A 27351-nucleotide genomic window follows, 5' to 3' on the forward strand; every position below is an offset into this window, starting at 1 on the left:
TCAAAATGCTATGTTCTCTCTTATTTGTGGATCCTAGCTCCAAATCATTCAGTTTGAATATAGAACTTGGAGTAACTGTAAAAGCCAGAAATACAGAGGAAAGCCATTGGGAAAGGGGAAGAGAATGATCTTTAGAGATGGAAACAGTAGGACATAGGTGCTATATAGGGGTTAAAAAAAAAATGGGGCACTTAACTAGGGAGGGGAAGGAGGAAAATACAAAGGCATAATTTTTTAAAAAGGGATGCTTGAAATCTAAGAATGTTTAAAAAGCCATAAGAAAACCTACTATTTTAAAATGCACATGTTATAATATGTGTGTATACAGTTAAAATAGAGTTAACCCATAGCCATAGTCTAACAACCACCACTCCCCTGCCCCCAGCACTAGGCTACGGATACCCTCATTCAATTTGTTGGTTAGAGAAATTGAAGAGACTGGAATAACATAGGCTATTTTTACTTCTGTTGTTTGTCTTTCCAGAATCTGAAAGTAATGTACTGTCATTGAAGACACCACATACTTTGGTCACAACACTTGAAGAAATTAAACTGGTAGTGACCTGAAAGCCTCCTTCCTGATAGCTAACTGACAGAGTGTACAAAGGTGATTTGCAAACTGCATGAAGAGAAGAGTTATCATCTGCATCTCCTGGCTGTGAATCCTAGGAGCTACAGTAGCAACTATTCTGGCAAGAAATGTCCAACAGTACAACAATGGCACTTACATCTCAGAGGAACAAACAACTGTTGGACCGGAATTAAGGTCCACTCAATAATAGGGAACGCATGCCTTGTACTGTAAACCTGACCAGGAAGCTGTGGCTGCAAAGGTCACTCTAGAGGAGAAACCAGTACTACTATTTTTCTAAATCAATAAGCTTGCACCTAAGTGGAGCTCTTACTCCCCGTTAAAGAAGATTTGCAGCACAGAGGTTATTACAGAGATCTGCAGCTTGTCAAAATGCAAGGAATAAGGGAGCATGGGGTGCCTAAGCCCAAACGGAGCATCCATACAGCCCTGCACCTAAGGCTCAGAGAACAGTATCAAAAGAGAGGTAGAGGAATTGGAGGGATGGCTCAGTATTTAAGAATATTTCCTACTCTTACAGAGGACCTGGGTTTGAAACTCAGAGCACCCACATGGTGGTTAACAATCATCTGTCACTCCCAACTTCAGATGATTTTGTACTGTGTTCTGATGTCTGTGTCTGTGGGCACTAGGCATGCATATGGCACTCACACATACATTCAGAAAAAGCACTCATATTTTAAAAGGGAGGTGGAAAGATTGTAAGAACCAGAGGATCAGATGACTACTCTTTAATTATGCCTTCTAGACATGACAGTGATGCTGTACTGGTGAACTCTAAACAATATGGCAGCCTATAGAAGACCTGCAGGTACTACATCAGTCAACATGCCAACAGGGATGGAAGCATAATTTCACACAGTCCCACCTCTAGATCAAGTACTATAGGGAGTCACCTGTGATGACAGAGGAGAATTAGTTTTCTCCAGGAATGAGCAATAGGTTTCCCTATACTAAGTAGCTAACTATAAAATAAACACACACACATACATACACACACACACACACACACACACACACACAAACACACACAGAGGCAACTCCAATTTGACCTCAACAGTGAGTATATGTGCATATGAAACATAATAATTAAGAAAGAAGTTGTGAAGTCAAGAGGGATAGAGAGTAATATAGGAGCAGTTGGAGGTGGTAGAGGGTGGCACAAAAACCATATAAATACTTGGGTGGTAGAGGGTGGCACAGAAACAATATAAATACACACACACACACACACACACACAGGAGATATACTATATACTGTATATACTATAGAATATACTTAAGTGTAAAGTCTCAAAATAGTAAGATAGTAAAAGGAATATAGTAATTCAATAATTAAAAAACCTACAGAATTTCTCTTAGAGAACTCTCATTTTAAGCATATTTTCAAAATTTATACAAAAACAATTACGAGCACCAAATAGATTTGAATTACCATTTTAGTGGACAACAGTAATTATCTCTGGCAAATAACATAAATTAGCTGTACTCGATTATGTGAACAGTCATGCTGCAAGTTTGGAAGTAAGGTTGTTTTTTTTTTTTTTTTAATTTTTAAATTCAGTATTCTGTTAAACTAGGAAACTGACAGATGGCATTATCTTGAAATTCTGTTGTGTCTCCTCACACTTCTTCCAACAACACATAAAAGATTAAATTCCAACAGGAACAAAGAGTGATACCAGTAAGAATCAAGGGGTTTTCCCCAATGGCTAGTGTAGTGAATTTTCAGATGGGTGAAAGAATACCTGTTCAGCAACATGAACACACTATGTGGCTTGTTGCTCAGAATTTTTTATATAAAACAATGGGTGTTCATTGTCATGGGTCAAAATGTAACCCAGGTGTCCTGCCTCCCACACTAGGATTCTTTCATTGTGTTCCAAGGTCTACCTGTAACATGTCAACTCAAACATTAGATCTAGTAAAGTATGTACCACTGAAACTATGCTAAATATAGTTCCTTCTGCCAACCTCTGAGGAGGGCATGGATGATTAGATGCACAAATGCGAAGCAGCTAGTTAATGGAAGTCTGAATGCAAGTCAGTGTGCAGGCCCTGTACAAACTGCAGCAAGTGCCCTGACTCAAAAGCTAAACTATGAATAACTCATCCTATAAAATCCAGGTTCAATCATAACCAATAATAAAAGTGGGGAGATGATTAACTCTTTATATATGATCACTTCCTGACCTTGAGATTGCATATATAAAATTTAACTATATTTATGTATATCCCCCTTCAGATGTAAGGCTCGGGAAGCCCCCAAAGGGGACCCCACTCGAGTCACAGGATGGTGCGCACCCAAAGGACACACGGAAGACCAACTTGCTGCAAGAACACGAGGTAGTTTAATGGAACGTTCCGGGCCGACACATGTCTCAATGTGGGAGACAGGGGCATCGACCTCGTGGCTCCAGGGTTTAGGGTTAATATAAACTCGGGGTGGGGAAAAGGAGAAACACGGAAAAGGAGAAGCGCGGGTGCACGTGATTGGTTGTTTTCCAATTTTTGAACATCTGGCCAAACCGGTCCATGGGGGCGGGGAGCAGTTCCTGCAGGCGGATGTTTATCTCTTATCTTCATTCCTGGGATGGCTCCGTAGCCCATTGTCCTGTAACTCTGCATCTTTGTTGACGGATTAACTGGTCTCTGGTTGGCAAACCAGAGGGGCAACTTTAGCTACTCAGGCTAGGGAAAAAGAATCTATAATTCATGGGACCCATAAAATTTTCTTTTACTGACTGAATTTCAATAACAATTTCAGTTGTGATTTTTACAATAAATAAACCATCTCTTATTGTGACAATTTATAAAGAAAGACACACAAAGACTGAAGTACAACTGGGGATATAGCTAATAGAAATATAGCTAATAACTAGGAGAAATGCCACAGCAAAGCACTAGAAAACGCAGGTAAAGAGAGATGAACGAATGCAAACACACTGAGCGGCTTTAGGAGCAGGTGGTCAGATACAGGAAGACCAGGAAGAGCGACAACTACAGATCCTTGGGACAGTGGAGGGGAGCTGACTGCCAGAAGCAAACCCACAAACAGCTTCTTGTTCTAAGAATACTCTGCTCAGAGGTGCTGGTTAGTCAACAAAAGGATGGCCTGGGTATTAGGACTATCTTGTACCTCACTGGTACAAATTGGCATAATTATGCTCTAATTGTATTTTGAGAGAAAAGTTTCATTTTAACAGGAAGGGTGATGTGTAGGAGGAGCTAAGGTAGGAGGAGTACTGAGAGGAAGAAAAGGAGTAAAAAGAGGAGAAGAAGAAGGAGAGGAGAAGCTAGGTGATGAAAGAGAGAAAGAGGGGGGAGACAGGGAGGCAGATATTCATGTATCTCCACCAGTCAAAGATAGTTGTTATATCTAGGTTGGTCAGTGGGTTACACCTCTGATTGAACAATTCCAAACTTATAACGCTTATGATTAACATTATTTAAAAAAAAATGTATAAATGCAAAAAGGAAAAGGGGGCATGGGATAGGGATTTTCTAAGGGGGGGAATGGGGAAAGGGGATGGCATCTGAAGTGTAAATAAAATATCTAATAAAAAAAAAAAAAAAGAATACTCTGCTCAGCCTAACCCTATTTCTAAAAGATCAAGAACAAGAAGGACTCATAAGGCAGGGATGAAAGTCAACTGTGAGTCGGTATGGCAGAAAAGGATGGGGTACAGACACTGGGACAGTGCTTGCCAAGGATAGACCCTGAGCTGGATACTCAGGGTGAAGAGCCCCATACTCGGGAGACCCTTCCTCAAGCCTCCGGAATCGCGACCACCCAAAGATCACAAGAAACCATACCTGGATGCAATCAGCAGAGGTTTATTAGGGAAAGAGCTGGCAGCCAGCGGTCTGACCAGGTACTCGCGCTGGAGTCAAGGTCCGACCCCCTCGGCCAGTCCTTGGAGGGTTTTAAAGGGAAAAACCACAAACCAGGGGAGTGGGATGGGGTTGTTAAAGATACAAAACATGAAAACAGTGGAACAATTCAGAGGTATTCACTCTAAATGATTAGTGTCATGTGGAAATCGCCCTGCATTCTTCTCAAAAATGTGGTTTTTACCATGCCATTGTGCCCTATCCGGCCATTTCAGATTGCTATCTTTACTTTTTCCGGCTATAGGGCTAGGGCCCCACCTAGGTGGTAGCATCTTTATCTGTAATCAGGAATGCCTTCCTGCCTTGGGCGAGGCTTGAGGAATGTAATCCAGCAAGTGTCCTTCACCTGGAATGTGAAGGCCTGAAATCTTATTTTCAGTTCTGTAAGGCAAAAAATCTACACATATTTCATAAAATGGCCTTTATAATTTTTCACTCTACAAGGGCAGCAAAAAGAGCAAGACACAAACAGACCATATCATTAAACAAGCGGACACTGGAACCTACCATGTCAGAAATACTTAATCTTCAATCAGAAATTGTGAAAAAGTAAGATTTAGCAAAGTCTCTCCCAAAAAACGGATGGTAAGTAAAGGAGTCCAACTTGATAGCGAGAGCTGAGGATGCACACAATGTCACAGGTTAGCTTTAACGTACCAAAGCTGCTCTCCGAAACAACAAAAACCATGAAACACTTCTAATTTAAGGCTCTTTTGCTTCATTTTCTCCTTAAGATTCTAAGTTCCTTGCACAAAATTTGTCTGTATGTAAGTTTTCAAGGCCCACAGTTTGAAGGAAAGTATATAATATGTATACATATATTCAAACACACACACAGAAATATGTGTACGTATATATTTTAAGTTGTTTAGACTCCATTCCACCTCACAGGCTTTCTCTAGGCTACTGAATATGTTATTAAACGCTATTAACTAAATAGTTGTAGAGACTCAAGTATGAGCTACACTTGTATGAGTTTTTTCTTATTCTATACTTTGAAGCACTTGGTGGTTTTTCTCCCTTTTAAGAACTGAATATTTTTGTCCTCCAAAAACATGTCTGTTGGAATCTTAATCCCCAAGGTGAGGATATTAGGTGGCTTTGGAGTCACTTAGATACCAAAGTTGTAGTCTTTATCCATGAAATTAGTGTCCCTAAATAAAGGAGTTATTAAGAAACGCTAACGTGCCCTTCTACCACATGAAGAAGAGAGAAGGCATTCTGCAGACTTCCAGTGGGGACAGCACCTTTATCAGCTTTCCCAGTTTCAATACTGTGAGAAATAAATGTATTGTAGGTACCCCAGTCTATGGTACTGCACTATCGGAACATGAAGACCACGTAAGGACAGTTGGAGGTTACCTACTAGTTAGTGCATGCCTCAAAGATCATCTGAGTGGCTTACAGGGATGTAAAGTGTCGCCATGAGAGCAAGTACTTTACCACTCCTTTCTTTCACTTTACCTCGGGGCTTTATTTTTAGCCATCGATTTCTAAATATGATCTATTAATAAACAACAACTAACCTCACTTCTAGCACTAAAATCTGTAATTCTAAGTTCAGTACAGAGAGTTCCCCATGTGAATTCCTCCTTTCATCTACTTGTCAAAGATTTCCTGAGTGCTCAGTATCAGAGAAGCATCTTGTGAGCACTAGGATTCCAGTCTCACAAGTGCTTCCCAGCAGTTGTGGAGTTAAGACAGCATACCAGCCTCCTCGCCACACCGCTGTGGGCTAAACGTGATGAGCCTGGAGCAGGAAAGCAGACTTTTCTGCTCTCAACCTTAGAGCTAAACCATTTCACAACTTAGAGACTGGGGCATCTCAGCCATAGACCACCCTGGGGACTCGGTTCTCCAGCAGAGCATCTCAAGTGAAACTTTCCAGTCCTCCTCTTTACTACAGTCTGCTGCCACTATTTTAAACAGTTTAATGATTTTACTATTTTAATACAAGTATAAACTAAACAAATCTGTACTTCTAATTCATAAATTCTTACAAAACTCTAACTTTAAGTTATGAATGATTAAAAGGCAAATGTACTTAACTTTCAAATCAAAAGTAGAAAAACCAATTTAAGAGATACCAAAGCTAATTCTAGACAGGTATGGTGGCCCATTCCTGTATGGCGACACTTAGTATAAGACAGGAGAATACCACATGTTCAACACAAATCACGGCGCGCTGTCTTACAGTTTCTATTACTTCCATAAAAACATCATGTCCAAAAAGCAAACTGGGGGAGAAAAGGGTTTACTCGGCTTACACTTCCATATTGCTCGTCACTGAAGGAATTCAGGACAGGAACTCAAACAGGGTAGGAACCTGGAGGCAGGAGCTGATGCAGAGGCCATGAAGGGGTGCTGATTACTGGCTTGTTCCTCATGTCTTGCTCAGCCTGATGTCTTATAGAACCCAAGACTACTTGAAACACCCAAGTAACACCGTACAGCCAGATCTTATGAAGGCATTTTCTCAATAAAGGTTCAGATAGCTTTAGTTTGTATCAAGTTGACATAAGACTAACCAGCTCAGCAAGAGAGTGAGACTGTCTCAAAAACAAACAAACAAACAAACACACAAACAAAAAACAAATCAGGGAAGCCTATTTAGTCAGATGGTTTAGTCAGAGGTGCTTGCCCTACAAGCATGAAGATCTGAGTTCAAGTTCCAGATCCAATATAAAGAGAGCCAGCTATGGCGGTGTATACCTATAAGCCAGCCTAGGAGACAGGCAGACCCGTAAAGCTTGCTACCCAAAGTCTAACCTACTTGGGGTGTCCCAAACCAGTAAGAGTCCCAGCCCCCTCCCCCAAAAAATGTGAATAGTGTACATCTTAAGGTTGTCCTCTGTTCTCCACATGCACATGTATATATTCTTATATATACACACCAAATAAGCCACAAAACTATTATTATCTTATTAAGAATAGTAAAATGGATTCCAGTGATCTGGCTAGTGGGTAAAGGTGTTTGCTGCTAAGCCTCACAACCTGAGTTCAATACCTGGGACTCAAAGAGTACGAGAAAACTGACTCCAAATTGTACACTCTGACAATCAAATGAACAATCACCAGAAACGGAGTGTAATGCAAGAAACTCCCCCAAAGAGGAGGCCTAGTAACAACTCTCGCTAGGGTAACCTGGTGAAGCATCAGCATTTTTGTGTAAAACACACTTTTGGTCTCATTAAACAGGAGTTGTGTAAGCTGCTGAAGAGCTCCGAGTCTCACTTAAACCGTAAGGGATTATTTCAGAACACATGCAGCACGTGAGAGGCTCCTGATGGTAACAGAACATCTTCTGCATGGAGTTTACTGTTGGACACTTAGAAATTTAAAGCACTTCGCACTAACAGAACCATAGCTGTGTTATACACTAAGTATAAAATTCATATGAACGGTGACACTGGCAAACAAGTAATGGTAACAGAAAATCCTTCCTTGGTTGTCCTAGGAGATATATGTTTCTTCCACAACAAAATAATATGCAACACAATTCTGAAGCTGTTCTAGAAGCCACAATAACTTTTCCAGACGAATTTCATGTTGGCCTTTAAAAAATTTCTAACAGAAAGCCAAAAGACAGGTAACCTTTAGGAAATCCTTCAAGATGAATAGTTGTATTTCACAGTTTAGAAATGATGGAATGCTGCAACTTGCCTAGAAAAATAGAAGAGCCTGATGTTACAGTAGTATTTCCATGTGCGTGTGCATGTATGTGTGTGCGTGCGTGCGTGTGTGTCTGTGTATGTTCACGCACAGGCAGGTGCACATGTACTTATGTGCATGTTAAACTGTTCTTTTAGACAAATTAATAGCTAAAGTGCTGGACAATAATGAATCTGTCAAAACAAAACAAAATAAAACACAAAACATAATCTGCACTACTGTGGAAGGTGCTAGCTTTCCCATCTGGCACATCAAAAGGGGCAGGTATGCAGTTCACTAGAAGGGGCATCATTCGTCAAAATTTGAAGTCTGTCCTAGGAAAATACATCAAGGTGTAGAATTAACATCCATGTTGAAACAGAAAGAGGGAATCCACTGAGGTCGCTTGGCTTACGTCATGGCTGGTTCCACTTCACGTAGTCAAAGGCCCAGGAAAAATCAATAAATCAGAGACCAGTTTTATGATGTTCTTAACAGATTTCAAATGGAATGTCCAAAATACAAAGTCCTTAAAAGGGGTGTCAGCTATTCTAAGTCTGAGCTGAAAGGCCCCGATCATGGAACCAATACAGATAAACCAGTTGGCCAGGATCAGCACAACTATTATGAGCTGTCTCCAAGCTCAGGATACACACACACACACACACACACACACACACACACACACACACAGGAGAAGGCACCTGCTGCTGATCATGATGAACTGAGTTCAGTCCTTGGAACTACATAGTAGAAAGACACCACCAACTTCCTCAGTGGTCCTCTTAACTCCCCATACATACATGGCATGTGTATGCCCTCATACACACATACACACGTATATACATGCACACACATGCTTGCATTCATACACACATATGTGTATATATATATACATATGTGTATATATATACATATACATATGTATACACACACACATACAATGAAACGGTTTTTAAAGACCATGAGTATCATCAACTACAGAGAAAAAAAGATACAAAATCTGTTGTTAGTTTATCATATGATCTTCACATGTTCCATATAAAATGGTCCATATCAATCTTTCATGCCCTTGCCATTTAAATCTATAAAATATAATGTACAAAATGCTATTGAAAATATAATCAACATTAAGCATTACAGAGGACAGCTCTAAAAAATTAAAAAATTTAAAGATGACATATGTATTACCAAATATGATAGAAAAGATGCTATGTCTACTTAGAACAAAGTTTACCCTGGATGGTCCCTGCAGAGGTGCACACGCTCTGGGTAGAGTTAATTCACTCGAGGCTGTGGTGCAAGAGGGGCAGATTCTGTTGGCAGAAATTTCACTGCCAGAAAAACTGAATGTGTTTTAGAAGTGAGTGCCAAGGGCTATGAAGAGGCTGACTGTTCCTGCTTGGAGACTAAACACTCGGGAAGTTTAATGCATGAATGTGACAAGGAAAGGGCATGGCTGAAAAACACACAACAAAAGTCAATTGGACAGTATCAGACTGACCATCATTTCAGTCTAGAAAGAGACAGAGAGACCAAAGTCGGCAGATGTTGATTCCTCCACATCCTTTCTTATCTGATGGAGCATAACTATTGTATGTTATGAATCCAATCCCAAAGTTGGCTGGTCCTGAGAACTCTACATGAGATAAACATTTCTATGGTGAAGAAATGTTGATGACAGACAAACTGTTGCCTTCTTCCTTGGCAGGGAGCAACAGCACTTCGCTCCATGGCAAATCACACCTAAAGCTTTCTTGGGAAAGCTCTGACAGCATGTAGACAAATAAATTCCCAATTTCTTCTGTACCCAGAGGTACAGAAGGTCACCAAAGGCTGGCTTTTTTTTCTCTCTCTCTCTCTCTTTTTTTTTAAGTTAAAATCTGTCCAAAAATAGTTTCGTTAAGTCATTATAGTTTTAACAAACAATCCAGATCAGTTGGTAATAGCAGTAGTTAAAAGACTTGTCACAAAGGCTGTAGGGATGGCTCAGTGGTTCAGAGTACTTGCTGCTTTCAGGACCCAGTGACTTACTGTCTCTAACTCCAGTCCCAGGGGATAGATGCCTCATGACATCTACAGGCACCAGGCACATGAGCAGTATACAGATAAACATACAGGGAGCCACATATAAAATTTAAAACAATAGTTTAAATTAAAAGTGGGGAGAGGGGAGACAAAGATCTCACAGGTTGGGAAGATAAAGTTCAGCTGGAAAATGCTTACTAAAAAAGAATTAGAATGGACCTAAGTTATCCCCAGCACCATGTAAAAAGACCAGGCTCTTCCTTGTAAGCAACACTGGGGAGGAAAGCTTCCTTAGAGCTTCCTAAGCAGGCAGCCTAGCTAACTTGGTGAGCTCCAGCTTCTAAAGAGACACTTTGAAAACCAAGGTGGCTCTTGACAACAGCCACTGAGGTTGACCCCTGGCTTCCAAATGCATACATGTGCATACGTAGTCATATACCACTGCACCTACAGATACACACCAGTGCGCACACCAAAATGCACATGCTCACATACACATGTTTTACAATACTAAAAATTTTAAATAATAAAATGAAGAAAGAGGTATCATTCCCCAGTTGAAAAAGGAACTTTTTAATAATTGACATTTTAAGGTAGCATGTGATTTCAATTTAACTAAATAAGCAGGCAACACAAAAGCCACCATAGAGGAAAAATTTATATGTACTTAATAGTAATTTCTAGTACTATAATTAAAGACTTAAAACAAACAATAACAACAAAACACTTCAAGGCAGGTGAGATGCCTCAGTAAGTAAAATGTTTGCCTGGAAAGACTGATGACCTGAGTCCCTGGAACCCCTGTCAAAAGCTGAAAGCAGTGGAGTACCTCTGGGCTCCCAGCAATCCTGCTGTGAAATGGGAGGTAGGGGAAAGAGAACTGCCAGGAAGTCTGAGGACCAGCTAGACTGGAGTCTGCAGTCTGATAGAAACAATATTCTCCCCTAAGAAGGCCAAAGGTGAAACCAGACTTTCCTAAAAGGTGTCTTCAAACTAGCATCCATGTGCTCCCTGTACTTATAAATGTACACATCACAAATGTGTATATGCATACACATGATAATAACAAAATAAACATATATTCAAAAAACATTGCGTTTAAAATTTCAGAGAAGTAGCTTGCAGATTAATGTAAGGAGTTATTAATTAATATAAAACAGTATCATAATTACCAAAATTGCTAAATCACTGAAATTATGATAGATAGGATCCAAAGATAAATGATATAAGTTTGTATAACCCATGAAAATATAGTAAAATATTAGCAAACATTGACCTTAACGTTTAAGATTGTGAGTGCTGGGTTCATAAAGCGACGTTGGGAATAAGTACTGTCAACATCTATGAAAACATTGAGAAACCAATAAAATACTGGCTAGTTTCTCCAACACAATTTTTACCAAATCAAAGTTTGAGATTTTTCTATATTATAGCTTATAATTATCAGATAAGACTCATAAATATTGCTCTAAATATCTTAGAGAATTAAAAAGCATTTATAGAGAATCTGTGAGACATATAATTTCAATAGTAAGAGACAAAAATTAAATCAACTGCAGTCATGTGATCTGTGATTCAATGACTTCCCTTCAGGATTCATATCGGACATATAAAATACATGTAACAAAACCACACTAACTATATTATCTTTATAAGTTGCAGTTTCCTATGTTTCAAAGATAAATAACTGAAAGTGAAATTACCGAGACAAAGACAACCTGCTCTGCTAAAGTCTAGTGCGTACTGTCAACTTCATCTCCCAGGACGACTACAAATCTGAATTCCCGGGAAACAGCAGCAGCAGCACCAACACAGCATCTTATCCAGTCCTTGCTTTTCCTGTCTGTCACTCAGTGCATCTTCTCTCTTTTTCTACTATCCAGCTCTGGAGAATACATAACAACAACAACAATAACAACAACAACACAACATATAATTCCTAATGCCATTGCTATCTCCCCTAATTCTATCTCTATTTCTATGCAAGCCACTTTTCTTTTGGGGTCTAGACTTATCTCCCCATTAACAACTATGACCAATGTTGCCCTCTTTACTTGCTGACCAACTGCTTTCCAGAGACCAAAGATGGTAGCTTAGTCTATTTTATGTATATGTTATATTTAATATAGTATCTATTTTATGATAGCATACTTTAACAGAATACTGGTGACCAGGTAATTTAAAAAGAATGAGGATTTACTTATAGATTTACTTGTAGAGACCAGAAAGGCTCAGGCTGATGAGCTGACATAAATTATGGGCCAATTTGACCACTGTCCATAGCAGAGAGATGAAAAAGAAATGCCAGGGAGATAAATTCATCATTTGCTTGATATGACAGTGTATTTTACATAACTAAACACCTGAGGCCAGGTAGTTTATAAAAAAAAAAAAATAGGTGTACCCATCTTAACATTTCAGAAGGTAAAAGTCTTAGATGGGGGTATACTATCAATTGGCTTATAATAAGGGCCTTTGTATCACAGTATAGTGGAAGAGTTTATAGTAATAGTTCATGTAAAAGCAATCACAAAAACATGTAGAAGGGAGAGAAGATACACGCTGGCAGAAGAAAACAAGAAAGCAGACAAAGCCAAATTTTCTGTATAATAATTCGTTCTCACAGTAAATATCCTGGTCCTAGAGCAAACACCTTAAAAGCATTAATCCTCTCTGGAGGTGCTGCCTTGACTCAATCTCCTTCATCAGGCCTCTTAATGATCTATTGCTTCTCAGTAAAATCTATCTTATTCTTGGAATCAAAATATGTCTGAACTGGGGGCTGGAAACATGCCTCAGCAGTCAGGGCGCTGGCTGCTCTACAGAGCACCCAGGTTCAGTCTCAGCACCCACACAGCAGTTCACAGCTGTCTGTAGCTCCAGTTCCAGGGGACCTGATGGCCTTTTCTAGCATATGCTGGCATCACACTAGCATGTGGTACACAGACTTAAGTGAAGGTGAAACATTTGCACACATTTTTAGAAAGATCATTAAAATATGTCCAAGCCATAATAATCAGGAACCCATTTCTATGATCTACTCCAAACAATTACATCATTAATTCAACCCTGAGGACAGAACCTCTCTGATCTGATTGCCTAGTATCACTGGCAATTACATTTCCAATAAAAAAAAAAACAAACTAGAGAGCTAAACTGAGCCCACAGAGATAAGGATATTAAGAGAGATATAAGACTAGGGAATGGAATGCTCTCTTCTCTCTCAGACAGATGTCCAAGGATGCAGAAGAACAGCTGTCAACGTAGGGTTTATCATGGAGGTCTCAATAATATATCACAGCGGTTCTCAACTGTCCTAATGTTGTGACCCTTTAACACAGTTTCTCATATCATAGTGATCCCAACCATATTATTATTATTTTGTTGCTACTTCATAACTGAAATTTTGTTAATTATGAAACATAAAACAAATATCTGATATTTTCAGTGGTCTTAGTTGATCCCGTGAAAGGGGTCCTGAGAAAGGGGTTGAGAACCCCCGCTATAACAAATCTGAAAGCTCAGCTAGTTTGTTCTCAGTTAAACTCACCCCAAGATTCTACCTGTCTGCCAGTCTCAAGTTTTGTTATGGTTATGTTTTCCTCTCTATGATTTTAAGAGAAATTTAGTAAAAGTTTAGTAAGGGACAAGCTGGAACTATCAGTCAAGCTAAATTTATATACTGTCAATATACAGATTTATTGATGTCCTGAAAAAGAATTCAGTACATATACATATATAAATACAAATACATATGTGTGTGTGTCCATTTCAGTACCATCAAGGTATTCTAAGAGACTAGTGCAAATAAAGAATCTTTCAATCTTTTTAAATATATAAAAGAATATCAGTAAAATGCAATACTATATTTTAAAAAAAAAAAAAAAACCTTTAAGAAATAAAAGCTTGATTTCCTCTCTGAATCATCAGGGGAAGCATCTCATCCAGGAAAGAGACCTGAAATATCTAAGATGGGAAAGAAAATAAACAGCAAAAGGCCCATCTTCACCTCTCCAATGCAATCTCTACACACAGTGAATGCTGTCAGGTATTCACAAATGTGAAATTCTCTAACACTCTAACAGTAACTATCACATTAAAAATTATGTAATCAATGGTTCTAGTTTTAAATTTCAATTAGTGTTCAATTTATGTCAATGTGTAGGTTATAAAACAGCATGTAAAATCAAGGCCATAATACAACTGTCTGAAGAGAAGACCATCTGCCTGAGTGAACACTGGCTGCTGGTGGCTTCCTTTGGAGCCATGTCGACTCACCCTGTCTGCCTAAGCGTTGCTTGCCAAGTTAATGTTGCTCTTCTCTAAAGCTATCAGAGAATTTTAGAATGAGAAGCCTGAAATCCTGACCTTGTTTGTCCTAGAATTGTGAGAAGATCCCCTTTACTCAGTTTGGCAGTGCCTCTCCCTGACTTCAGGAAGGTGCCTACAAAACACGACTTGAGAATTACCGTTTGGTACCACATAGAACTCTACACGCTTCAAGGTCCTGTAACCTTGGAGACCTAAAAGGAGCTGAGAGAAATTGCATACCTTTAAAAAAGGAAAGCATTTAAGTGTAGTGGAACTGAGAATATTAAAATGTATTTGGATACATTAGCATATTTTATAACAGGTATAAACCATAATTAAATTTCTATGATGATATATTTAACCCAGCTTTAGCAATGAAAAGAGCCCTACAGGCAAGAAAGACATCTCACAATGGAGAGAGCATTTCCACTATAACTGCTTCACATGTAATCTGGGCATTCTTTCCTACTTAGGCAGCTCTATTCTATATTTACCAGACGTCTCTTAGCAAGTTATATATATACATATATATATGTGTGTGTGTGTGTGTATACACATACATATATATACATATATATGCTTTCATTTACTTTGAATATCAAATAAAAATGCTGAAAATTATCCCTGAGATTCCTTTAGCCTTAAAAACTATTATATATCTGGTTTCATTCTTACTTTTTAATAGAGAAATATTAAAATGTATAGCTCAATTTACAATGAAATACTTAATATTTTAAGATAAAATGTAATCATATTTAAAAACTTCATTAAAATGTGGTATTTTGAGACTCATTAGGGTATACTGCATATAATTCAAGTAAAACTGTGGTGATCTTAACTTAAACAAACAAAGCAGCAAACAAACAAAACCAGAGTCTGGTTCTTAAGTCTCCCTCAGAGACCCATAAAGTAAACACTTAGGAATATCAGGGCGTTAAGAGTATAGCTTCTCCTACAGCTCACTAGCATCTCAGGTCCTTGTAGGTATGTCCTTGTAGGAGATACTGCAGTCCTGGACTCCATATTCCTCTCCTTCACTTTCCAGCTAGAAGGTGTTTGTCTTCCAACATGTGTTCTTACCATGATGTACTTGCTTCATCACCCACCTGAAGCAACATGGCAGCCTAGTATGGACTGATCCTTCCAAAACTGTCAACCCAAACAACCTTTCCTTTTCAGAACTGAGTTCTCAGGTACCTTTTGACAGGAACAAAGAACAATCTAACAGAATGCACAGCCCAAATGCCTAATAAAGCAAACTAGCATCTAGAATAGAGTCTTGGCATTTTTCAGGGTATTAGCCATTTGAGAATCTGAGGCTCCTAGTACAAATTCTCTTCCCATAAAATCTGGCATTTAGTTGCAGGGTCTTTCCAGACCATTCCACTTGGCTTCCCAGACTGATATAAAATAATAACTGCTGAAAACAGTTGATTGTCATGGTTATCAATTTCCTCAAGTAATCTTTCACCAAACTATTTAAAGTTTCCAGTTTTCCTTTGGTGCTGACAAGCATATTTTCAGCTTGTATCATTATGTATCTGAAAATGACAGGCTCCAGAAATAAAACAAAGTCAGTCCATAAGTTTGGAGCTTAACCTCTTGACTTAGAATTCCAAGACTTTTTACAATGATTCCTGTAAATCGTTGACTCAGCATAGTAAAAATATCATCAAAAATATGATGTGTATATGCCATAAAAGTATATACCATTCCTGATGAAAAGAATAGTTGTATGTCTCAGTGCTGGCGATCACTTGAAAAGCCATACACTTTTTCTTTCTTCTTAAAATTGTATTTGTTTAATGAGTGCCCTGCTGCATATACATCCGCAGGCCAGAAGAGGGCACCAGATCCCCTTATAGATGGTTGTGAGCCACCATGTGGTTGCTAGGAATTGAACTCAGGATCTCCAGAAGAGCAGCCAGTGCTCTTAACTGCTGAGTCATCTCTCCAGCCCCCAAGCCATATACCTTCTAGACAAGTGCTTGTCAGGACCTGCACTCTTTCCAAATGATTGTCAAGGCCTGGCAGCAGAATTCAATTTTTTAGTCAAGTTTCTTTACTCAATTAGACTCTTAAGCTTTTCAACTTTTAGTGGATTTGAGCAGTGATCATATTATAATCAGGGAGGCCTTCCAGACTGGTCTAAGACCAGGAAACACTTGTTCCCTCTCAAGTTCATGTTGAAATGGAATAGCGTCACAGTATTATGGGATAGAATTTTCAAGAAGAGATTTACCAGGAGGTCTCTACCCTCAAGGATGTTTTAATGTCATTATCACAACATTAGGAGACTAGGTTCCTTACATACGGCTAAGTTCAGTGACTTCTTGCTATTTTGCTGCCTTCCCTCTGCTGTTCTACCAGGATGATACAGCAAGAAGCCCCTTATCCAATGTCAGGCCCTCGATCTCCCATTTTCCAGCTTCCAGTTAAGTGAATCAATAGACTTCTGTTCGTTATCAATCACTGAGTCTGTGGTATAACAAACACTGGTAAAGCTACTACAGCTTTCTTTCCAGTTCTGCCTAAATGGCTAAGGATAACCCTAAACTGATTAGAATTAGCGAACAAATTAAAGTTTTTGTTCAGATTCTTCCCCCATAGTTTCATTTTACCCAACAACATAATGAGGCAATCATGAAACTATCCACATTTCATAGAAAAGAAAAATAAAACTGAAATGATAGCTTGATTGAAGCAATAAAGCATTAAATAACAGAACTTAAAAGAGAATCTCAAATTACTATGGCTTCCAGTTAAGTTCCTGTATAGTTTGGGCTTGGTTCATCTGAAAATGACAAAATAAAAGTGATTTACACAGAATGGAAACTTATTCATGTTTCAATAATGGATGCTCAAAGGGAGGCACCACAGGACCATCCCACAGCACCACTGTCTGCAAGGACCCAGCTCCACGGGGCATACTCTCCAGTTATCTTTACAACATACTCAGGCTTCACAGCCAAGATAGTAGTTGGAGGTCTCCTAACTTACCATATCCACAATCCAGCAAGTTGGGGGGCTGGGCAAGGAAAGAAGGTGCATCCCAGCTAATGCTTCTATTTTAATTTTGGTATTTATTTGTTATTTATTTGTTTTCTTGAGACAGATTATCTCTGCTATGTAGCTCTGGTTGTTCGGAAACTCACAGAGATCCACTTGCCTCTGCCTCCCCAGTGCTAGGATTAAAGCCATGTGCCATCACAGCCAGCCCAACTGGGTTTTTTAAAGGTCTCCCAGAATCTTCAAACAGAATAACCCCACGCCTAAATGCAAAATGGCCACAGGGCTAGAAAAGAAATGTAAAAGGGAAAATGCATACAACTAGTGTTCTCTGCCTTGTATCATATTAAAACAGAAGAACAGGAAAATGTCCAACTCCAGGTATTTGCTACACAATGTGTACCCCCGTGCTGTGTGCCTGTTGTTTCGCTGGCTTATGTGGCACCCTAACGTGCACACATACCAAATACAGAAATATTTTCAAGGCATAATACTGTGTATAGTTTTGAGTAGTTCTTGGTCTACACAGAATGATAGAAGTTAACTTATTTTTCAAAAGCTATTACTAAATTTCAAATGTAAAAAAAAATCAAATCATGGATACTTTAAAATGAACTAAAAGTTACAGCTCGGGGGCTACAATTCTAATGTCTCAGCCCGTCACAAACTACTTTTCCAGACCAGTTTATCCTCAGTGACCCTGATATACTCTCTCTAGCAAAACAGCAACTTTTCAATGGCCCTAAATAGACCTTATCTTGTCCTGCCTTACCACCTAAGAATGCTTTGTTCTTCCACCAACACCTTAGAAAAGAATGCTTTCAAAAACTCTCAAACATTGCCATCCCTAAAATACTGCCTCCTTCAATGCTGTTTAGAAGGATGTCATACTTCTGGCTTGAGTTCTAAAACTCTGTTCCGTTAAACATAGGTTAGGGATACATACTAGTAGCTTTCTAGCAAACAGTGGAGTACCTGGGTCAGAGAAAGAACTCGGGTCCCATCAAGTTCCTCATACGTTCAAATTCTTATAAATAAATAATGTGGTATTTGCAGGTAGCCTACACACATAGTCATATGTACTTTAAATCATCTTTACACTATTTATACCATATTGTAAAATCTAATGCAATTTAATATAAAAAAAAACAATTGTTATCCAATATATTTTAAGAAATGATCATGAGGGGAAAATTATTATACATGTTTAGTACAAACATTTTTTCCTTCAAATGTTTCACCACTGGTTAAATAAGCTACAGATGAAGAAAAGGAATTTTAGGTAGAAACTACTTATCATAGTTTTTCAGTTAGTCTCAGGTGAGAAATACTGTAAGCAACTGGTGAAGGAACTGATAATGTGCACACTAACGTTTCCTTTACGTCTCCATCCTACAGATAGACTACAAATATAATTGCCTGGTGGCTTTAGACAAAAATAAAAATAAATGTCAGATATTACTCTGAAATAGCTGTCAAAAGTACTCACCTAAAAACAAGAGAGGTAAACTTTAACTGCACAAAAAGTCACAGAACACTGAGAATATGCACTGATGTAACCAGTTTGCCAAAATGCCACTGGTTTAAAAACAAACAAACAAACAAACCAAAAAAAACAAAAAAACCTGCTTCCAAATTTATTACAAGTACAGATGGACTTCACTTATTAGAATTACGCTGCTTCCTGTTCCTTCCTAGATTCTGGCTAGCCAAAATGTTTGTGCTCTCAACTTTTTTGTTATTTGTTTATGGCTCAAGTGTAGTAGAAGAGAAACTATAACTTCATGACTTATGAGGTCTTTCTCAAAGTGTCTGAACATATTATTTGATAGTGTACAATTTCTAAGTTATATATATATATTTTCCCTTAGCCCTGCATGCCCTCTGGACTCATCTACAGGGGAAAATTGTTACCCCTAGTAGTTCAGCCAAACAAACAGCCCATTTAATCAGAACCTGGTGACAGACCCCAATACCAGCATATTCTCCAAGTGATGCCTTAATAGAAGGATTAGAACTAGATGAAGGAGGGAGACTCCTAAAGTACCTTTGAGTCAACCAAATCCACTGCCCCCCCCAATGAATAGCTTCCCTACAATTGTTTAAAATACAAGAGTTTGCTCTCCTTCCTCTATAGTTAGCATCTTTTCCATATCCTATACAATTAATCTCTTTGCTCTATACACAAAGACAGTATACCCCCAAATAGGGACAACATCTCGAACTCCAGTGACTAAAACTCTGTTGGATTATCAACTAGACCAGAATTAAGTAACAAATGATGTGAAATTTTCATCCATTACACATAGCTGGGGAAATAAGAACGTTCATTACCTAATGAAGTTAAATGAAAAATCCTCGCACGTTTGCTTTGGAATTTAAAGGTCAGGAGCAAACATATAGGGAGATCATTATGTTAAATTAAATATATTTGAGTTTTCTGCTTATAACTACACAAGGACAAGAACAAATTATTTTTTAAATCTATGAATACTTTTTTAAGATCTGTGCAATTGTTTTTGAAACACATAGTGAAAACCTATTTAGTTTTGCTGTTACAATTAAAGCCTTTGGCTCCACATAGAATTCAAGTTCCTTACTATGGCCCATTCCATGAAATGTACATTTGCATTGTGCACAGCTAAGTTTTCATTCAAAAAAAAATAGAGATGAAAAAATATCTTTTAAAAGTCCTAAATAAAAATAAAACAGACTTACTAAGTATACGTACATGCTTTAATTCCCAGAATAAGGAATATAATAGGAAAGAATCTTTAAGACAGCCAATAAAATCTAATTTAATACTTAAGCTACACAAAAGGGGGAACTAAGATATGTCCTTCAATATTAACACTTAAAGATGAAATCCAAGCTACTATGAATTTCTAAACTAGTGTTAATGAAAAGGAAACAGAGAGCTTGTGCCCTACTTTAAGAAACGCCTGCATATACTGGAGAATGAAATGGGATTCAGCTGTACTGTAATCCAATTCTTTTTGTCTCTGTGATAGTTTGCTTGCCCAATTTCATTCTGCCTCCTTTAAAATTATATTCAATATTTGGTCAACAATATTAGCGGAGGCAGGGACAATAATCTACATTACTTCTTTTCATTTATATTCTATTTGTGCTTTAACATAATAAGCTAATGCATACCTTTGTCTTGGTATTGGATGGAATTATCTGCCAACATCTAGGCAAAACCCTTTCCTAATTTAAAATAACTATGAGGTTGCACATTACGCTAGTAAATTTGTAATCAACTTAAAGATAATGTGTTAAAAGTACAATTAAATGTGTCATAACAGAAGAAGGCCTTGGTAATTACAAACAGTGCCATGCTCCCTAGTTTTTTAAACAGTAGCACAAGACTGTGAAAAATCGCCACCCAGTGATGCAAACGAAAACTGCAATTTGTTTTTGTGTAAACTGAGTACCCTGGAGGATTACTTCAACTTCATTACTGAATGAACTCTTGCCTTCTTCTGTGAATACAAACTGGTTACACAAGGGAAAGCATGTTTTTCTACTAACCCCACTCCCCTCCTTTTATGCTTATTCTACATGCTCTACAATCTACACAGGCCAAAAACTTTAGAGTCTTGTGAAGAAAAAAGGCTTTCCATAAACATGAACTAGTTAGTTGTATGTGACTACTCTAGATGCTCCTGTGATCAAATAAAGTGCCTTTAGGTCTGCCTAGACCTGAAATTTCAAGTGAGCATTAAGCAGGAGTACTGGGCTACAGGAGAAGGGATTCTCTGGTGGAAAACAAAAGGAGAGGGGCGCCATTTTCAGGTGTGATTGACTGTGGCCTTTTAAGAAACTGGTTATAGAGGCCAATAAGGAGATAATCTAACCAATTTTGAACAGCCCATATTGGCAGGAAACTATCTAAGTCATATACTTTCTCATTGAGAAGCCAGATGATAAGAAAACAAATCCAGCCGGGCAGTGGTGGCGCACGCCTTTAATCCCAGCACTTGGGAGGCAGAGGCAGGCGGATTTCTGAGTTCGAGGCCAGCCTGGTCTACAGAGTGAGTTCCAGGACAGCCAGGACTACACAGAGAAACCCTGTCTCGAAAAACCAAAAAAAAAAAAAAAAAAAAAAAAAAACCAAAAACCAAATCCAAGTGTTCATTTGTTCTTATAGTACATCTGGTTCAGATGCTAATTTACAAGTCTTTTGTGACTATATATTGAATCGTTTTAGTGACAATGTAGCCCCAAGCTCACTGGTCCCCAGCAGGTGGTACTGTTTGGGACTTTATGCAAGTTTAGGACCTGAAGCCTTGCTAGAGGAGTTGTGGGAGTTCACAGCTTCAGCGGCCTCCCAGCTCTCTCTTTGCTTCCTGTTCTGATCCCTCAGCTTCTTGACCTGGCCTCAGGCTCCTGCATCACCCCAGCTGTTATGGACATCTAGTCCTCTGGAAATAAAAGCCCAAAGAAAATCTTTCTCTTATAAGTTGCTTTTAGCTGTAGTATTTTCTCACAGCAACAGAAAAGTAACTAGTACATATTCCAAAATATGTGAGTACGGCACCATGTTAACAATAAAATTATGAAAAATAGACTGAACTTGTCTTTTCCAAGTGTTTTCATATGGTATGCCTTGAAACTAAAGTAAATATTACATAAAGAGACTGCTCTAGAATGACATGACAAAACAGGTAGCTTACCACAACAAAAAAATTTTAAAGTTTGCCATTATATTTTTAAAAGATAATACAATAACTACAACTTTTATTAGTGAAGTTGATTAAGTCTGTGAATACTAAACAATGTTTTACTACAAAACATTAATACTATGAACCTTCAACTTCAAGGTTAGTTTTATATAATAGTTTTAAAATATTTTAGTTATTTAAAATATCAGCCAGTAAACAGTGAAGTAGCCAAATTAGGAGCCAAACTTAATGAAAAGTGATACAAAGCTAAATTCTCCTTTATTTATTTTTTTTTAAAAAGTACTTTCATGTTTAAAAGATAAAGTACACAATTTAATGTTTTCAGGGTTGTTTGTTTGTTTGTTTGGTTTGGTTTTTTTGCCTTAAATTATTGAGAAGGCTAGGCTGATTCCAAGACAGGCTTCAAACTGCTAGTTCAGGAGACTAGGCCCAAGAATTGGGCAAGTCCAGGCAAGCCTAGGCAAGTCAGGCTTCAGGCAGCTAGTCAGAAATTGCCCACCACCTGGGTAATGGGTCAGCAGCAGTTTCCAGACTTCCTCAGCAACAGTTTCCAGTCCCCACTGGGTTCTGGAATGTCCCTAGAGGTAGAGCAAGATAAAGGTTACCTACCACAGAATTTCCCTAATGTGCTTTAAATCCCTCACTTTGGGGTCTCCATCTTGGGTTGAGAGACCCTAGTGTTGGCATCAAGTATAAGCATGACAGATCTCTGAGTCCAGTGACATCACACATATGTGACAGAGATCTATGCATCTGTTGCCATGGAAACTGCCATACATTCCCAGAATCCACTGGGCTCACCTCCCACCTTTACCTGTGAGCAGCTATGTCACCCAAATAAAAGGCAAACCCTTCTGACCTCCCCTCTCTCTCTCTGTTTCCCCTTCATTTCATCATCACCTTTGCCCTCTTCCCCTACAATAAACCCCACATGGAACTGTATTGGCTTGGTGTGGTCTGTTTGGATGCGAGCAGCGATTCTAACACAATACCCAGCATGCTGAATTTTTGCAGAATAAAGTACTCTTTGTGTTTACATACTATTTGAGTCTGAGGTTCAGTGAACCTGGACCCTTAAATTATCACTAATGGCTTAGACTAAAACTGAGGACATGGTAAAAACACTGAAACCCTTTCTTCCAGCTTTTTACATGTGCAGAACATTAGAAATATCTACAGTCACCATATTGTCAACAGTGTGTCACAACTTCGTATGCTGATGGTGCAGCACTTTAAAACTGCAACAAAAAAAGATAAAAAAGATAAAAAGATAGGCTCTGGCACCCAATTAACCAGATTCATCCCAAAATTGCTTCATGCATGGCAAAGAACCTGGGAAATGACATGCTCTGTACATGGTGATGGTGCCACATTACTCACAGGGTATTCTAAGTATTTTATGTGCATATGGTTCCACACTAACACCACTGGGTAAGTACTGATAACATGCTCAGTGACATCTGGGCCTGTTAAACAACTTCTTATGGCTGGAAACCTAGTAGGTTGTCAGCTCGAAGGTTCTGCCTGTGGAGTCAGCATTCATATCTCTACCTAACTGTAAACCTGTGCAGTGCCTCTGAGGAAGACTTGAGATGACATAACAGATGAAAAGAAATGAGACGGGAAATGAGAGCAGACACCACACTGACAACATCAAACTTCAAGAGAGCTTACCAAGCCCACAGAATACCAGGTATACAAAGATTTTTTTGGTTTGTTTTTCCTTCAATAAAAATCAGTGAAACTGGAAACTCTGCATTTAAAACCAAACCCAGCTAACCAGATGCAAGTCTCAGCTGATAGCTCCTGAGAAACATGGAGGCCTAGGCTGAGAGCTGTTGGGTCATTTGAACAAAGTGTATGACCATATCAACTACACTACATACTTTATTGTTTTTCTAGGATTATGACAGGATTGATTCCTCTTCATGAGTGTCCAACTTCTAGACATACGGTCCTGGGGACAACATCAATCATGCTCAGTCCAAGATGGTCTTGAGAAAACTTGCTCAAAACACAGCGTGTCAGCTTTTGAGAAAACATACCATTAGAGTGGGGATAGAGCAGGCAGAACAGCTGGTACCCAGCATATTAGAGTCATTAAAGTCTTGGAAATTCTCTCATGAAATAGCAAATCAGGAAGCCTGTGAGACTTCGGAATCTCAGTCAAAGATGTTTCTAATGCCAGTCTTCCTAAGATTAGGAAAGGCAGGCCACACCAGATGGACTTCATCTGCTAAGGCAGGTGCAAAGTAGACACCTACTAGGGCAGCTGTAAGATAAACAATGAAACATCTGGTCAATGATAGCTACATGATAACAGAAACTGTACAAAAAGGAGAGCCACTTCACCCATGGGTGGATCTTGTCTCTGATATTCCATGCTGACAACTGAAGAGGTGGATGTAAAAAGATACATAAACAGCTCTAGTAACTGTATGTGACCTCACCACTGCAGAGAGACACTGTCCTGTTCTTTAAATGAGTGATGGTGAGAGACAATATTGCTATTTCTTTTTTTTTTTTCTTTTCTTTTCTTTTTTTTTTGTTTTGTTTTTCGAGACAGGGTTTCTCTGTGTAGCCCTGGCTGTCCTGGAACTCACTCTGTAGACCAGGCTGGCCTCGAACTCAGAAATCCGCTTGCCTCTGCCTCCCAAGTGCTGAGATTAAAGGCATGCGCCACCACCGCCCGGCCCAATATTACTATTTCTAAGTGTGCACAAACAAAAGCAAAAACAAAAACAAAAAAAACCTGAGCAAAGTTCTTTATATAATTTTTACCTTCATAGATATTTTTAAAATAGAACAGTGGTTGGAAAAGACGTAGCTGGAATAAGCTCCTGTGAGAAGAGTATATTGCCTCCAGAAGGCAGGGGTTTCCAAGAGGACTAAAGGTTTTTCTGAAATTTTGTTGTTGAGGGTAAAAGCAACAAAATCCTACAGCTTTCAGGAAATTCTCACTGGGGCTAACGAAGCCTTGCTGGCTGTCAGACACAAACTCCTGACATTGCAACAGAGAAGGGTCAGAGAAACAGTCTCACACAACTTACTCTGAAATTAGAAGGCAGAGTTCAGAAGCCAGTCGTATCATTACTGACTAATTTTTAAAACGATTCATCCAGTTAGGATTTTGTTTCATAAATACTCACCTAAGAGGACAAATCCATCTGCTTCCGGTTCTGGCACAGAGGGCTTTTTAGATTCTGCAGGCTTTCGGAAGAAGGACAACATAGCCACAGCAGCTGCTATCTGAAACAGACATTCGGAATGAGGTCAGCTCAGATGGGACCAAAGTCCTGCTCTTCTCAGTAAGGAGCTGTCATAAAGGTCGCACAATAATTACTTCAGGGATTCTACGGCCAGACTGACAAGCATCAAACTTTTTCTAGATAGTAAAGGATAGAAGGTATGAAGCAAGATAAATCTGTTTACAGTTTAAAATCTGTGCTCTGAAAGTCTCCAACCTCTTTCAATTTCTGAAGATTCAGAAAAACATGTAGGAAAACATTCCATGACAGACAGGATGGGAGGTGCTCAGGAAGCTGAGCCCTTAATGTAATAAACCTGGGCAAACAGAAGACACTCATTGTTATAAAAAGTAATGTGTGAATCATAGTCACTTAACCTGGGAAGGTCAGCCTTTGTGGTCCTTTGCGGTTGCCCTTGTAAACTCTGTACAAAAACTGCTCCCAACTTTGGCTCAGGGTTACTCTTGTCTGTGTATAGGGGAACCCCAGTATACTAGGTAACATCTTCTCATCAATAAATCTCATGCTATTGCAGATCCCGTTCATGAATGTTTCTGGGGGAGCGCGTCCCCTGGTTTTGAGTCCAACAATTCCAGCCCTAACATTTAACCTGAGGAAAAGCCCAGAGATATTGAGAAGTGTTCTAGGATTTGTGCAGGTTTTCATGACCAGAGCTGCAGATGTAGGAAGGACACTAAGCCCAATATAAATAAATGGTGAAGGAACCTACTATCTGTTGTCAAAACACAGCTGGTAATTTCACTTTCTCTTTTTCCCTCCTTCCCTCCCTTGTTCCCTCCCTCCTTCCCTCTCTTCTTCTCTCCCTCCCTCCCTCCTTACCTCTTTCCTTCCCTCCCTTCTTCCCTCCCTCCCTCCCTCCCTCCCTCCCTCCCTCCCTCCTTACCTCTTTCCTTCCCTCCCTCCTTCCCTCCCTCCCTCCCTCCCTCCCTCCTTACCTCCCTCCCTCCCTCCCTCCCTCCCTCCCTCCCTCCTTCCTTCCTTCCTATGGTTGTTTGGGTATTGTAACTTTTAAAAACAAAACAGAGCCTGGTGATGGTGGCACACGCCTTTAATCCCAGCACTTGGGTGGCAGAGGCAGGCGGATTTCTGAGTTCGAGGCCAGCCTGGTCTACAGAGTGAGTCCAGGACAGCCAGGGCTACACAGAGAAACCCTGTCTCGAAAAACCAACCAACCAACCAACCAACCAAACAAACAAACAAACAAACAAAAAAACAGAGTTTCACAATTTAGCCCTGACTGGCCTGGAACCTACTTTGTAGACAAGGTTGGTTTTGAACTCAAGAGATCTATCTTTCTGCCTCTGTTAGCCCCTAATCCCCAGAATCCCAGAGGTAAGATTTAAAGTCTACGCCACCACACCTAGCAGATTTCTTTTTTAAAAGAATTAAAAATTGGAAAAGACAAAAAAAAAAAAAATCAGCCATTGAAAGATATTAAAAACTTATGAAAAATACAGAAAGTTTTTATGACCCCCTAGATCTGAGCAAAAGAATTTAGGTTCACTAGTTCCAAGAAAGAGGAACTGAATATAAGATTTCAGGCCTTCACTGCCCCGGGATACATTGGGGGGGTGGGGAGTACATTATCCCTGAGTCAGAGGACACTTGCTGGATTAATATTCCTCAAGCCTCAGGGAAGAGAACCCACCTGTGAGTGGGGAAGGCCCAAAGCAGGAAGACACATTCCTGACCACAAAGAAAGATGCAAGTCATCTGGGTAGTCCCAAGAACTGGCTGACCACAAGATGGTTGGGCAAGGTTACATTCTTACAAAAGATAAGTGTATAAGATGCTTTCCCCATGACCCTGACTAAATTTGGGTTGGAACTTTTTAAGACTTTCTACTGTTTTTATGTTATGTTTCCTTGGTAACCCCCTCATCCCACATGGTTGGTGGTTCTGCCCTTTA

The 27351-nt window shown here is 39.2% G+C and overlaps 1 protein-coding gene across 1 annotated transcript in view; it reads right to left on the reverse strand.

The window, feature by feature from the left end:
* The window catches only part of Umad1 (UBAP1-MVB12-associated (UMA) domain containing 1), a 157168-nt gene that overhangs the window by 116867 nt on the left and 12950 nt on the right, over nucleotides 1-27351 (reverse strand). The window contains exon 2 of the mRNA XM_034518898.2: nucleotides 25323-25422. Within this exon, the coding sequence (XP_034374789.1) occupies nucleotides 25323-25404 (82 nt within the window). The 5' untranslated portion in view covers nucleotides 25405-25422. The remainder of the gene's footprint in view (nucleotides 1-25322; nucleotides 25423-27351) is intronic.

The sequence above is a fragment of the Arvicanthis niloticus genome, chromosome 15 (assembly GCF_011762505.2).
Source record: "Arvicanthis niloticus isolate mArvNil1 chromosome 15, mArvNil1.pat.X, whole genome shotgun sequence".
In the NCBI taxonomy this organism is placed as follows: Eukaryota; Metazoa; Chordata; class Mammalia; order Rodentia; family Muridae; genus Arvicanthis; species Arvicanthis niloticus.